Source organism: Macaca fascicularis, chromosome 2, assembly GCF_037993035.2.
Source record: "Macaca fascicularis isolate 582-1 chromosome 2, T2T-MFA8v1.1".
NCBI lineage: Eukaryota > Metazoa > Chordata > Mammalia > Primates > Cercopithecidae > Macaca > Macaca fascicularis.
The window spans coordinates 121,224,947-121,238,486 of NC_088376.1; the positions used below are offsets into that span (position 1 = coordinate 121,224,947).

The 13,540-nt window shown below is 47.7% G+C and overlaps 1 protein-coding gene across 4 annotated transcripts in view; it reads left to right on the plus strand.

The window, feature by feature from the left end:
* FLNB (filamin B) overlaps nucleotides 1-13,540 on the plus strand; it is a 167,146-nt gene that overhangs the window by 142,751 nt on the left and 10,855 nt on the right. For all 4 annotated transcript variants that reach the window (XM_005547469.4, XM_005547470.4, XM_005547471.4 and 1 more), the window contains 8 exons: nucleotides 140-298; nucleotides 580-783; nucleotides 1,781-1,933; nucleotides 2,036-2,158; nucleotides 5,278-5,544; nucleotides 6,369-6,506; nucleotides 7,541-7,656; nucleotides 11,144-11,276. In XM_005547469.4, coding sequence (XP_005547526.3) covers nucleotides 140-298; nucleotides 580-783; nucleotides 1,781-1,933; nucleotides 2,036-2,158; nucleotides 5,278-5,544; nucleotides 6,369-6,506; nucleotides 7,541-7,656; nucleotides 11,144-11,276 — 1,293 coding nt within the window. The remainder of the gene's footprint in view (nucleotides 1-139; nucleotides 299-579; nucleotides 784-1,780; nucleotides 1,934-2,035; nucleotides 2,159-5,277; nucleotides 5,545-6,368; nucleotides 6,507-7,540; nucleotides 7,657-11,143; nucleotides 11,277-13,540) is intronic.

Genomic DNA, 13,540 nt, shown 5'->3' on the forward strand with positions numbered 1-13,540 from the left:
CAGTGTTCAAGGCTCATTTTTTTTCACTTCGTGTAATTAATTCTTGCCTGTTCATCTGTGAACGGCATATGGCATGGCAGCTCTGGGAAGCGGGATGACCACAAGTAACGGGAGTCCTTTTGGGGGGAATGTTTCCCAGATGACAGCAGGCGGTGCTCCCAGGTGAAGTTGGGCTCGGCCGCTGACTTCCTGCTTGACATCAGTGAGACTGACCTCAGCAGCCTGACGGCCAGCATTAAGGCCCCATCTGGCCGAGATGAGCCCTGTCTCCTGAAGAGGCTGCCCAACAACCACATTGGTGAGCTAGGCTACCCTTCCTGGCTGGAGCCAGGACATCTTGGGTGGGAGATGGGAACTCTTGCAGTTCTTTCTTGGGAAATCTAGCACAATGGATTGTGATGTGATAAACCTGCTGGGTCACACGCACGATAAATGCCCAAGTGTATTTGTGCATTGTGATGTCGACACTCTGGGTTGTTGGATGTCAGGAAAAAGGTCATATTTCTATTTCTGAGAGTGTGTCTCTCCTGCTTCCTCTCCGCCATCCCCTTACAAACCTCAATCTGTGTTCTGGCCCAGGCATCTCCTTCATCCCCCGGGAAGTGGGTGAACACCTGGTCAGCATCAAGAAAAATGGCAACCACGTGGCCAACAGCCCCGTGTCCATCATGGTGGTCCAGTCCGAGATCGGTGACGCCCGCCGAGCCAAAGTCTATGGCCGCGGCCTGTCAGAAGGCCGGACTTTCGAGATGTCTGACTTCATCGTGGACACAAGGGATGCAGGTCTGTGTGGTCCCAAGGGAGAGGCCCAGAGCTTGTGGGAACAGACTTACTTTGCTGAATCAGTGTCATCTTTTCATCCTACCAACTCCTTTTCCTTCCTGAGCATCCTTCAAGCTATAGGTCCTTCTGCCTGCATTTTCTTTTATGCCTCATGACCATTGGCAAAAATAGGATTGTCTTTGTTTTTTAGATGATGAAACTGAGGCTCACAGGGCTTACAGCCCCCTCTGCCCTAGGATCTGAACCCAGAGCCATAACACCTCGCAAACCCCTGTTTTCTCATCTGTTCTCCCACCCTTGTTCTCAGCTTCCCAGCGTCTCTCCAAGCAAAGAATGTTGGGTTGGCTGGCCAAGACCATGGTCATCTGAGCAGAGCTTTTGTGGAAATGAGGCATCTCTTTCTCTTCTCTCTTTGAGATGGTTTGAGTTAGATTGTGTCTCTTCTAAGCTCGCCACACCCCAGTGCGTCCAGTCATCTGCTTTCTTGAGGCATGGCCACACTGGTGAATTCTAGACAAATTCTAACCCAGGGGAGAGGGCTGGAGAATTTCTGGTCCTGGTTGGGAGATACTCCCTGTTAAACCTTCAGATCTGCTGACCTAGTTGAGGTAGCCAGGGGCTGTTTAAAAATTCAGAATCTCAGGTCTGGCTGTGGATAAACCCCCGAGGTGGTACGTGCAGTTCTTGGAGGCATGAGGGCAGAAGGTCCTCTCCAGCAGTTTGCACAGGGCACATCATCTATGGGGTATTAGTAAATACCCTTGAGGAAAGCGTTCTGTGGTCAAAACCAGGTTCAGCAGGTTATTTCACTATGGGACTTCTCAGGGCGCTTAACCTACTCATCCCCCTCTGGGCTCTGCAAATGAGGCCGCCATTGCTTTCTTTCTGCTATGTAGAAATAGACTGAAGCGTAAGGGTCGATGTCCTTTCTCCATTCATCGGGCTCCCTCTTCCTGAGGAGTTGCTGTCAGAACAGCCTGGGGCTGCTGTGTTGCAGGTTATGGTGGCATATCCTTGGCAGTGGAAGGCCCCAGCAAAGTAGACATCCAGACAGAGGACCTGGAAGATGGCACCTGCAAAGTCTCCTACTTCCCCACTGTGCCTGGGGTTTATATCGTCTCCACCAAATTTGCTGATGAGCACGTGCCTGGTATGTGTATTCCGTTCCCCTCCAGATGGGATGCTTGGGTTTTCTGTAAATGCTGTGCTTCGGCCTCTGGGCTGCTCACAGGAGCCTTCTTGGGTCTTGCAGGGAGCCCATTTACCGTGAAGATCAGCGGTGAGGGAAGAGTCAAAGAGAGCATCACCCGCACCAGTCGGGCCCCGTCCGTGGCCACTGTCGGGAGCATTTGTGACCTGAACCTGAAAATCCCAGGTGGGTGTCGGGAACTAGTGGGGCGGGGAAGCCTTGGCTCCAGGCCTCAGGGCAGTGGGTGCCTTTGGGAACCAAGTTTAGGCATGGCCTAGAACACAGTATCCAAGTCGGCTGTGCTGACCTTTTCATTTCACTTCATTTCATAATTTTCTTCTATGTTTATTTTCACAGAGGCTCATCCAAGAATAATAAATCTGTTTACCTCGCTACCTTTTTCCAATTCCAAATAAAAATAACTTTATTGGGTCACATGGGGGAAACGTAGATATGCTTTCAGATTTTTAGATTTACTATCTGTCAAACAGAATCATGTCAGTGAAAGAACTGGCCCAGCCGATGCCAGTGTCTGGAAGTATTTAAGAGGTGGCAGCCCAGCGGCATCCTTCTAGTATTTCTCTTTCCTTCCTGAAATTAGAACGAGGGCTGTGCTGCAGATCTCACTGGGCCACATCTAGCCCTTTGGCGGTGAATCGTTCCTCATGGGCCCCAATTAGCCAGTCAACAGGTCACACAGTCTGTCTGAAATGTGGCCCAAGTTCTTTCTATAAAGAATCCTTCCAGAGAGAAGTCACTGTGAGTGAAAGTTTTGAGGCTCCTCTGCCCAGAAGTTGACATGTCCTATGGAATTGCACAGAGAAGGGAAATATAAATCGTCTTCAGATGGAGCTTGTGTTGCAAGCTCTGGAGAGGGGGCTGTCTTTCTACACTGCACCTCCCATCCTTCCTAACGTGTCAGGGAGCTGTCGACTCCGCCTTCTTGGCTTTAGTTAACGGGTTCTTCTTGTGTAGTCACATCAACATTGGGTCACATGGGAATGTGGCAGAGCCTCATTACTGTAGAGTTTAGACATGATCACTTAAGAAAAGCTTGACTGGGCCGGGCGTGGTGGCTCACTTCTGTAATCCCAGCACTTTGGGAGGCCAAGGCGGGCAGATCACCTGAGGTCAGGAGTTTGAGAGCAGCCTGGCTAACATGGCAAAACCATATCTCTTCTAAAAATACAAAAATTAGCAGGGCGTGGCAGCAGGCACCTGTAGTCCCACCTACTCAGGAGGCTGAGGCACAAGAATTGTGTGAACCTGGGAGGCGGAGGTTGCAGTGAGCTGAGATTGTGCCACTGCACTCCAGCCTGGGCGACAGAGCAAGACTTTCTCAAAACAAAAAAAGCTGTACTGATCATTTCTGGTCGTAAACAGTTTGTGTGCCTCAAGGTGGAGGGAGGAAGTGTCACCTCCCAGAGAGAGCCTGGCTCACATCTTAGGTGCAGAGTTGGACCCTGGCTGCTCCGTCCTCACAGCCATGTGTGCTCACTTTCCAGTCACATCGGTGTACTCCTCATCCACTGTTTTTGTGGGCATCTTCCCACCTCAAAAAATAGACATCCACATCATCTCTCTCATGACCCAGATAAAATGCCATTTCATTCAATGGAACTGTTGGTGATAGAAAAAGAGAGATTCCATTTCATGTCTAGATGCATCAACCTTCGTTACTCATCTCTGTGCCTCAGCTCCTATCATCAGGGCTGCTCTGACATTTGCCACCCTGTGCTCAGGCTGTGGGCCGGATGCCCAGGAGTGGGCTGGGCTGGTGCATTTCAGACGCTGCCACACCTTGGCAGACCGCCCTCTACATTTCTGCATACTCCCCTACCAGCACTGGGGCTGTCTCTTCTCACTTTGGCCAACCTGATGGAAAAATATGGTGTCCAGTATTCAGTTTCATATCTTCAATTACTAGTTATATGTACTGTGTTTTCTTTTCATTTGCTTTACATTTCTCATTTGGCAAAATACCTGTCCTGTTCTCTGCTTATTTGTTTCATGAGGAACTAGCAAGTATCTGTGCAGCGTGGACGTTTACCCTTTCTCTTAAGTCTCTTTTTGTTATTCTTTTAGTTACTTAGTACCAGATGACTCTGGGTGAGGCTCAGTTTTCCCCTCATTACCCAAATGATCCTCTCAGAGATCCCCTCCTCCTTAATGGAGGACAGCTCACTAACCAGATGTCCTCCAGACCCAGGTTTTGCAGGGCATCGTCGTTAGTTTGGGCTGCTTTAGCAAAATCACATGAACTAGGTGACAACCAACAGAAATGTATGCCTCACAGTTGTGGAGGCCGGAAGTCCAAGATCAGGTACTAGCATGGCCAGATTGTGGTGAGGGCCCTCTTCCAGGTTGAAGACTGACAGCGTCCCCTTGTATCATCACACGCTGGAGAGCAGCGGGAGCAAGCTGTCTGAGACTCTTATAAGGCCACTGATCTCATCACAGGGTCACTCCATTTTCCTGACCTTATCTAATCCTTATTGCCTCCCCAAGGCCCCACCTCTTAATCCCATCACATTGTTGGGGATAGGGTTTCAATATTCGAATTTTGGAGGGACACAAACATTCAGTTCATAACATGGGTGACCCTCTTTTCAACCTCCCTTCCCTTTTCTGTCCTCAGGGGTCAGAGTCATGAACTGCTCTGCCCAGATCCTGTGGGGCTGGAGGGTGCAGTTTCATACTGGCTCTAGGTGATGGCAGTGCTCCGTGCCCCGCCTGCGGCCACCTGGCCTCACCACGGCAGTACAGGCACAGTTGTTGGCATGACGTGAGCAGCTCACGTAGAGTGATGTGGTCTTGTGTCCTAGCGCTGGTGACCCGAGACATTGCTTTTCTGAAAGTATAGCCCCTGGTCTTTGGTTTGCTCAAAGCTTTGCTCACGCATGGTTTCCCTTTTGCCATTGGGACTGACGAATGTTCACCTTTTTCTCTAACTTTGTCTTGTTGCCTAATAGAAATGCCAAAGCTTCTTGACAGTAAGGGATGACGGCTCTTGTTTTCTACCCTTCCCTACCTGTGGAAAGGAGCCCATCTATGCATGATGGATGACCACGTCACCTTTGGCAAGAAGTCTCAGTGCCCCTAGCATGGGTGGCCTGAAGGTCCCTGCCCACTCCATGCTGGCCACAGGAGGGCAGGCACCCAGCCTGAAGGGAAGGAAATCTGGGCACCCCATGTCCACTGGGCTGCGTACACCTTGCTCTCGGCTGCTTGCCCTGCATGTCCTGCCCCGTCTCAGGCCCTTGCCCTAACCCTCTTCTCTCCCCCAACCTCCCTCCCGCTTTCAGAAATCAACAGCAGTGATATGTCGGCCCACGTCACCAGCCCCTCTGGCCGTGTGACTGAAGCGGAGATTGTACCCATGGGGAAGAACTCGCACTGCGTCCGGTTTGTGCCCCAGGAGATGGGCATGCACACGGTCAGCGTCAAGTACCGCGGGCAGCACGTCACTGGCAGCCCCTTCCAGTTCACCGTGGGGCCACTTGGTGAAGGAGGTGCCCACAAGGTGCGGGCAGGAGGCCCTGGCCTGGAGAGAGGAGAAGCGGGAGTCCCAGGTGAGCATTCCGGGCAGGATTTTCACCTGGGAAGAATATGAGTTGAACCCAGGCAGTGTGGGCACCCACATACTTTTTTGCCCTATTTGAAAGAGAAGACTTCTGATAGGTGACATTAAGGGGCATTCTTTAAAACAAGGCATTTGTGACTAAGTCTGGCACACTTTGTGTACTCACGTAAAGCCAAACAAGTTTCTTACTGGGAGCCTCGTTGGTGCCTGTAACTTACTAGTGTGCATCTGAGTCTCTAATTGGGGAGCAGAGTAATACCGTTTCCAGAGCATCTTTCAGGGCTGATGTTCTGTGGAACACACTAGAAAGCTACAAAACTGACTATAAGCATCCTTTCCTAAGGTTGCTGCTGGTGGGAAGATCTGTGGGGAAAAAATGGAACATTCTCATCTTTTTCTGGCTTGGTTAGGGTGTATTCACATTTTTTAAAATTTTTATTTAATATTTTTTTTCTTTCCTTTTTTTGTTAGAGATGAGGTTCCACTATCTTACTCAGGCTGGTCTTAAACTCCTGGGCTCCTGTGACCCTCCTGCCTTGGCCTCCCAAAGTGCTGGGATTACAGGCATGAGTCACTGCGCCCAGCCTGTTAAGATGTCTTCAAGAGTACTCCAGATGTCCTATGAATTTAGATATCGCTAGTGATGCTTAGGAAACTTCAATGATGGCCCTTGCTTGGTTTCTCCTTGGGGTGAGAGAAAGAGAAAAGGGCTAGCAACAAACGAAACCTAGTGCTGCAGGTTTGAACAAGAATAGAAGAGGGGCAGGGGCTCTGTGGGGCTCAGTCACTAACCAGGTGTCTCTTTGCTCTCAGCTGAGTTCAGCATTTGGACCCGGGAAGCAGGTGCTGGAGGCCTCTCCATCGCTGTTGAGGGCCCCAGTAAGGCTGAGATTACATTCGATGACCATAAAAATGGGTCGTGCGGTGTGTCTTATATTGCCCAAGAGCCTGGTATGTATTCAGGGTTCACAAGAGGACATTTTCCTTGTTTGAACATGGTTAGGTTGCAAGGAACAGAAATCCATGAAGTTTGCTGAAGTCAATGGGGATTCTATGTGTATGGGCACATGGGAGAGCCTCCTAGAAATCCAGTTGCAAGATACATGGCCAGACCTCCTAAGGGTGGGAACGCTTGTTCTGGTTGCCTCTTGTCTTTCTCCATTAGCCTCTCTGCTTCTTGCTTTCATTCAATTGCTCCATTCTTTCCACCGACCGGCCTTTGTTTGCCCACCCATGGCTACCTTGGCTGGCTGCCCCAGAAGAGTGACCTTGGCATCTGAGCTCCCTCTGTCAGGAGTTCTTAACCTTTTGTGTGCCATTAACTCTTGCCATCTGGCGAAGCCTATGGGGACTGTTCTTGGGATAATGTTTTAAAACACATAAAATGAAATATGTCACATTATAAAGGAAATCAATGATACTAAATACAGTTACCAAAATCTTATAAGAACAAATATGCAACATAGAAACATGCATATCTTCATTAATACATTAAATCATAAGATTTGGTGACAATATATTAACTGTCATCAAAGTAGCAAAGTAATAAGTGAAAATGATATGTCAAAATAACTGTAAAATGACATAAAAACATCTATAATTTTTAATGATGATATAAGTAATATGTACTTACAATGTGTTGTGATTTCTTGTCAACATTTCTGAAGAAAGGACATGGTAAATTTCAGTTAGTGGATGGTGAAAATTAAAATGTAGTTTTTTTCCCATTCAAGTCCATGGATCTCCTGAATTCAATACACAGGCCATCTGGGGACCCTGTGGGCCCCGGTTAAGAGTCCCTGGTCTTGCCCCACTAAGGAAATCATATTGGCCCAGCCTCAGCCAGGCAACTCCCACTCAACCAATCAGCTGTGGCCATTGAGGAGGGCTGGGTCTCTCTGAAGGCATTTTAGCCCTTGGTGAGAAGCAAGAGGTCACTCTGGGTTCAGAGTCTCTGAAATGATGGGACTTTCCTGTCCTCATAGGTAACTACGAGGTGTCCATCAAGTTCAATGATGAGCACATTCCGGACAGCCCCTACCTGGTGCCGGTCATCGCGCCCTCTGACGACGCCCGCCGCCTCACTGTTATGAGCCTTCAGGTGAGATGCAAGGAAGCATCCATCTCCTTGGCCACAGGCCGCCAGTGAGACCCCTGGACTCCTGAGGCCGCTTCAATGTCCCCTTAGGTGCTGAGGCCCCTTCTCACATTTTGACCACAGATGTCACCCAGTCACTGGGGAGCTTTCCTGCGGCAGAATCAACTCCCCATACACTTAGGGCAGATGACACTTGGGGCGAGCAAAAACAGAGCCACAGTCAACAACACACCTTAATGTTTGGGGACAAGTTTGTTTTTAAAGGTTTATTTAAGAGAAACAAAGGAAGCCTGTTCATAATTGGTTAAGGGATAACAAGGGCTTTCAAAACAAAACCAACACAAAAAAAACAGTGCAGTGATGTTTTAGCCTGCTGCTGTTGGCTGCCCTTCCTCAAGAAAGACAGTTGCAATTTATTATGATTCATTTATAATAAGTGTGCAGGGAACTATGTTAAGAGCTTTATCAGTGTTACCTCAGGAAATCCTTGCAATAGCCTGACAAGTAGGTTCTCTTGACCCCATTTTAATGACGGAAAAACAGAGGTACAAGGAGGTTTTGTCCACTGGGAACCGCTAGTATGAGGCAGAGCAGAGGCAGTGTGGCTCCAGAACCTGTATTTTTGTTTGTTATTGTTGTTGAGACAGAGTCTCACTCTGTCATCCAGGCTAGAGTGCAGTGGCATGATCTTGGCTCACTGAAACCTCTGCCTTCCAGGTTCAAGTGATTCTTCTGCCTCAGCCTCCTGAGTAGCTGAGACTCCAGGCGTGCACCATCACACTCAGCTAATTTTTGTGTTTTTCTTAGAGATGGGGTTTCGCCATGTGGGCCAGGCTGGTCTCAAACTCCTGACCTGAGGTGATCCGCCCCACCCCCCTCAACCTCCCAAAGTGCTGGGATTACAGGCATGAGCCACTGTGCCCGGCCAGAACCTGTGCCCTTAACTACAACCTCTCTAACCCCCACCTGTCGTTGTGGCACACGGTTGCATAGTCCATCCCATTAGGATACCAGGAGATGCAACGTTTCTCATCGTCCTAAACAGGTCACTTAATTCAAGGTTGCACTAGCACCTTCAGCCAAACGAAGAACCATCAGGGATGCCTCTGGGTTTTTGCCCAGGACACTGAAAAATAATTAGGTGTCTGAATTGGGAGTAGCAATTAAGTTGTGAAATAACACTGAAATCCCAAAGTATGATTTCTGGGTAAGAGTTTCTAAATAGCCTTGAGCTGCCCCCAGTTCTTGAAAATATTGGATTCATTAAAATCCAATCTGATGTCTAAGATCAGTGATATGATTGGCTCTAGTTCTCTACACTTGGTTTATATTTGAGATTCTAATCTTACTCTGAGGGGAACTGGGATACCTCCAGTAGTTCCAAACGTTAGTCTTTCATTTAGGGACGTAAACAGAACCCAGACCAGACTCAGTCCACACATTGAAGCGGCCTCATCCAGAGAATACCAAGGGTACTAACTGGTTACTGTGGTGTAGATGTTTTTCTTGTGTTTCATTTAAAGGCTTCTTAACAGAAGTGTCTTTTGTGACCAACTTAACTGAAACCTACAGAGGGAGATAAACCCAGCACTTGTTGAGGGCAGGAGCTGCCCTCATGCATCTCGAAGATTTCTTTCGAATCTTCCGAGGCATTTATCTCCCTCTTGAGGATTTAGTGGCAAGCGGAATCAGGTAATGTAAATTATGCTGTCTAAAAGGAGCTGGTTTGGAAAAATCCTCTCCAGGAAGCTTTTCTGTAGAGTCCTCTCGTCATAGCTGGGTCATAAATGTTTCAGTAAGTACACAGCAGGCTGTTTCTCAAGCTTTTGTAACCAGCTGCTGCCGCAGGAGGGGCGTGTTCATCAGCACGCCCCCTGTTCTTCCCGGGTCATTTGATGCCGAGTGATATGGAAATTATTGATCAGAGATTTCGCAGAGGCCCACGCAGCAACATCTGGGGCTGGTTAGCAAAGACTGGCATGTATCATTTTGTCTTGCTTTTGAGACTTTCTAGGAAATGGGAGTAGGCTGGCATTTGGGGTGGGGGTGGGATGGGAGTGATCTGGTGATCAAAGACTTTCTAATTCTGTGTTCCATCCACCTTCCTCAGTCTCTATCCCTTAGGGCAGCACAGTCCAATAGTAGGTTCTGCCGTGATCAAAATGCTCCAAGTTTATGCTGTGCAGCATGATAGCCACTAACCACATGCGACCATTGAACATCTGAAATGTGGCCAGAGGAACCAAGGAGCTGGACGTTTAGTTTTATTTAAGTGCATTAAATTGAAATATATGTATATATGGCCACATGTGGCTGGTGACTACCAAATTAGCCAGTGCAGCTTTGGGACCTTGCCATGAAGATGTGGTTCTTGGACCAGTTCTTGGACCTCAGCATCACCTGATAACTTCAGTCCCAGACCCACTGGATCAGAATCTGCGTTTTAATAAGATCCCCAGATGGTTTGCTTACACATAAAGCATGAACCATGCTGCTTTAGAGTTATTGCCTGAGGAGTGGCTGTCCGACCAAGTCTAAATCAAAATTACTGACTTGTAAAATGCTGCTGTTTGGGATTGGCCAGTCTTAAAATATCTCCAATGTTGTTGCTCAGCTTTGTTCTTAACCATCTGAACTTCTGATCCCCTCCTCCCAGAAGAGGAGATAGTTTCCAAGACAAAGTATGGGGAGTGAAACTGATCCAGAGAAGAGCAAAAGCTATGTCTTTCTATGACTTCTTGTGGGGATACAACCTCTAAATGCATATTAATATTTAATAAGCTTATGTTTTCAAGCCTCTCTGTATATGGGCTAGGCCCTGTGCTGAATGTTTTGCATGCACAGCTTAATTTGATCTTTATAGTAGCCCTCGAGATGGATCGTTATTATGCCCATTTTACAGATGAGGAAACCAAGACTCGAAGAGGTTTGGCAACCTGGATATATAGCTAGGAAATGGTAGGAAATCCAGGGCTGATTTGTAACTGCTATGGAGTACCGCCTTCTTTGCACATGTGGCCCTTTATAATATGTTCCTCCAGGTCTGCCCTTGAGATAACAAACAGCATAACATAAAACTGTGTTTGTGTTCGTGAGTGCATGACTTTGTTAGCTGCCAGTATCCTCCTAAAAGAGGATACTTTTTTGACCTGGAACATACTGGGTTTTCTGGCCTGCATAGGTATTATTTTGAATGCTGAGATGATAGTCCTTTTGACCAGGATGTCTCAAGTATCCAAACCTAGAAATCATCTCTTCCAGGCTGTATCAAGATGGTTTGCATAGGAGACCATGCAGATGCACGTCTCTGCTGTCTTACGTTAAAAATGCAGAATGGCTCACCTGCTCTTTTGTTGTCATATGTTATATAGAAAAACATTCTGGGCCTATTTGCATGAGAACTGTCACCCAGAGTTTTGGGTAGGGTCAGTGTGTGCCACTGAACAGGAACGCTGAGGGCCATAACCTGTCTAATGTATTAAATTCTCAGGAATCGGGATTAAAAGTTAACCAGCCAGCATCCTTTGCTATAAGGTTGAATGGCGCAAAAGGCAAGATTGATGCAAAGGTGCACAGCCCCTCTGGAGCCGTGGAGGAGTGCCACGTGTCTGAGCTGGAGCCAGGTGAGCAGGAGGCCTGCTGGGGGGTCCTAGCACCAGCACTTTCCAGCAGAATGTTCTTGTAAATGTGCGTCCCAAAGGAGGGCTGATCGGTTTCATTACTGCCAGTGAGTAGTGGATTCCCTTTGCTATTGCCAGATGTTGTTTATAAATTAGCGTTTAAACCTGTACCAGGAATAGGCAGACCCTTTACCCTGGGAGAGAATTCTCATTCTTTCTTTCTTTTTTAAACAAATGCTGGGCAGGGTGCAATGCCCTAACCTGGGAGGCCAAGGCTGCCGTGAGCTATGATTGTGCCGCTGAACTCCAGCCTGGGCGACAGAGCGAGACCCTGTCTCAAAAAAAAAACAAAAAACAACAACAAGAAGAAGCATACACACACAACACAAAAACAAATGCTGCTTTGTTTTCTGTTAGTTTTTCAGATTCCTTTTGCATGACATTCATCATGATTTTTCTTACATATTGTAACAACATCTTATAGATTTTTATTATATCGTTGACCTTATGACGTGAGTAAGCATACTTTGATCTCACTTTACTCTAAGGGAAAGGTAGGTTAATGTTCTATAAATTAAAAAAGAAAATCTGGGTCTCTAGGCCCTAATGTCCTAAGATTTTTCTTGCTTGGTTCCTTGGTATATGGATTTAATCAACTTTAAAGAGACAGTGTTACCGGTGAACATAATACATTTATTAAGTGTCAGAAACTTGAAGGAAGGTATAGGGCTCAAAGAGTTGCTCACAGTTTATGAAGTCCTGGCCAAAAAGCAGATGATGACCCCAGATGATCGCCATTACCACAGGAGAACTGAGAAGCAAATGGTAAAGATGGTCAGAGCAGGAGAGAGAAATAGTTTCTGCCTTGGTGAGTTCAGGAGGGCTTCTCAGAGGAGGTGACATTTGGTGTGGGCCTTGATGTATGAGGGGGAGACCTATGATCACTGCCTTATAGGGCATTTGTTGTGTGCCTGGCTATATTTGTATAGTGTAGTTGGAAATCTAGGCTCTGACCAGGCATGGTGGCTCACATCTGTAATCCCAGCACTTTGGGAGGATCAGTTGAGCCCAGGAGTTTGGGACCAGCCTGGGCAGCATAGTGAGACCCCTTCTCTACAAAAATGAAGTAAAAAAAAATTAGCCAGCCGGGCGCGGTGGCTCACGCCTGTAATCCCAGCACTTTGGGAGGCCAAGGTGGGCGGATCACAAGGTCAGGAGATCGAGACCACGGTGAAACCCCGTCTCTACTAAAAATACAAAAAATTAGCCGGGCGCGGTGGTGGGTGCCTGTAGTCCCAGCTACTCAGGAGGCTGAGGCAGGAGAATGGCATGAACCCGGGAGGCAGAGCTTGCAGTGAGCCGAGATCGCGTCACTGCACTCCGACAGAGCGAGACTCTGTCTCAAAAAAAAAAAAAAAAAAAAATTAGCCAGGCACGGTGGCACATACCTGTAGTCTACTTGTGAGGGATGAGGTGGGAGGATTGCTTATGCCCAGGAGGTCGAGACTGCTGTGAGCTGTGTCATGCCACTGTACTCTAGCCTGGGTAATGCAGCAAGACCCTGTCTCAAAAAGAAAGAAAAAGAAATGTAGGCTCTGTGTGAACATTGAGATCTATGTTTCCCAGTAGTCAGAAAGGGCAGTGGGGAGCCTCAGGAGGAACAAGTGTGAAGGATGGGGTCAGATCCCGGTTTTAGCCCGAAAGGCCAGGTGGCGAGCTGGTGCTCCCAGAGTGGTCCATTTGAGAAAGCAGCAGCACTGGAAATGGAGAAGGCCAGAGCGCTATGGTAGCCATAGAGAATGAGAGAGAGAACCCATTCCAAAATGTTCCGTGTAGCTTAGTGATTGGGCGGCAGATGACAGTACAGTTGTCAGAACTAGGGCCAGCCAGGCAGAGGGTGGGTGAGGATTGGTCAGGGCCTTAAAGGGTTTAATATTTTGCTTTGAGGGGTTTTGAAGGATCCCCGATACCCACATGGAGATGTTTACTAGATCACTGTGAGGTTTGGTGGCCTCAGCCCCAACAGTCCCTCACTGGGTACCCTCCCTCTTCTCTTAAAGCCAATGTGCTTCAGGAGAAGCTGGCTCCACCCCAGGCAGGATTTGAACCCCTACAGATGTATGAGATCATTAGCATGACACAGTTACTATTGATTGCAAATTACAAGATGCCCAGCTCAAGCCAACTCACACAATAAAGGGGCCCAGTGAGTTGCATAACTGGAAAGTTCAAGAGATCCAAGATGGGTTTCAGCGATTTGATTTGGT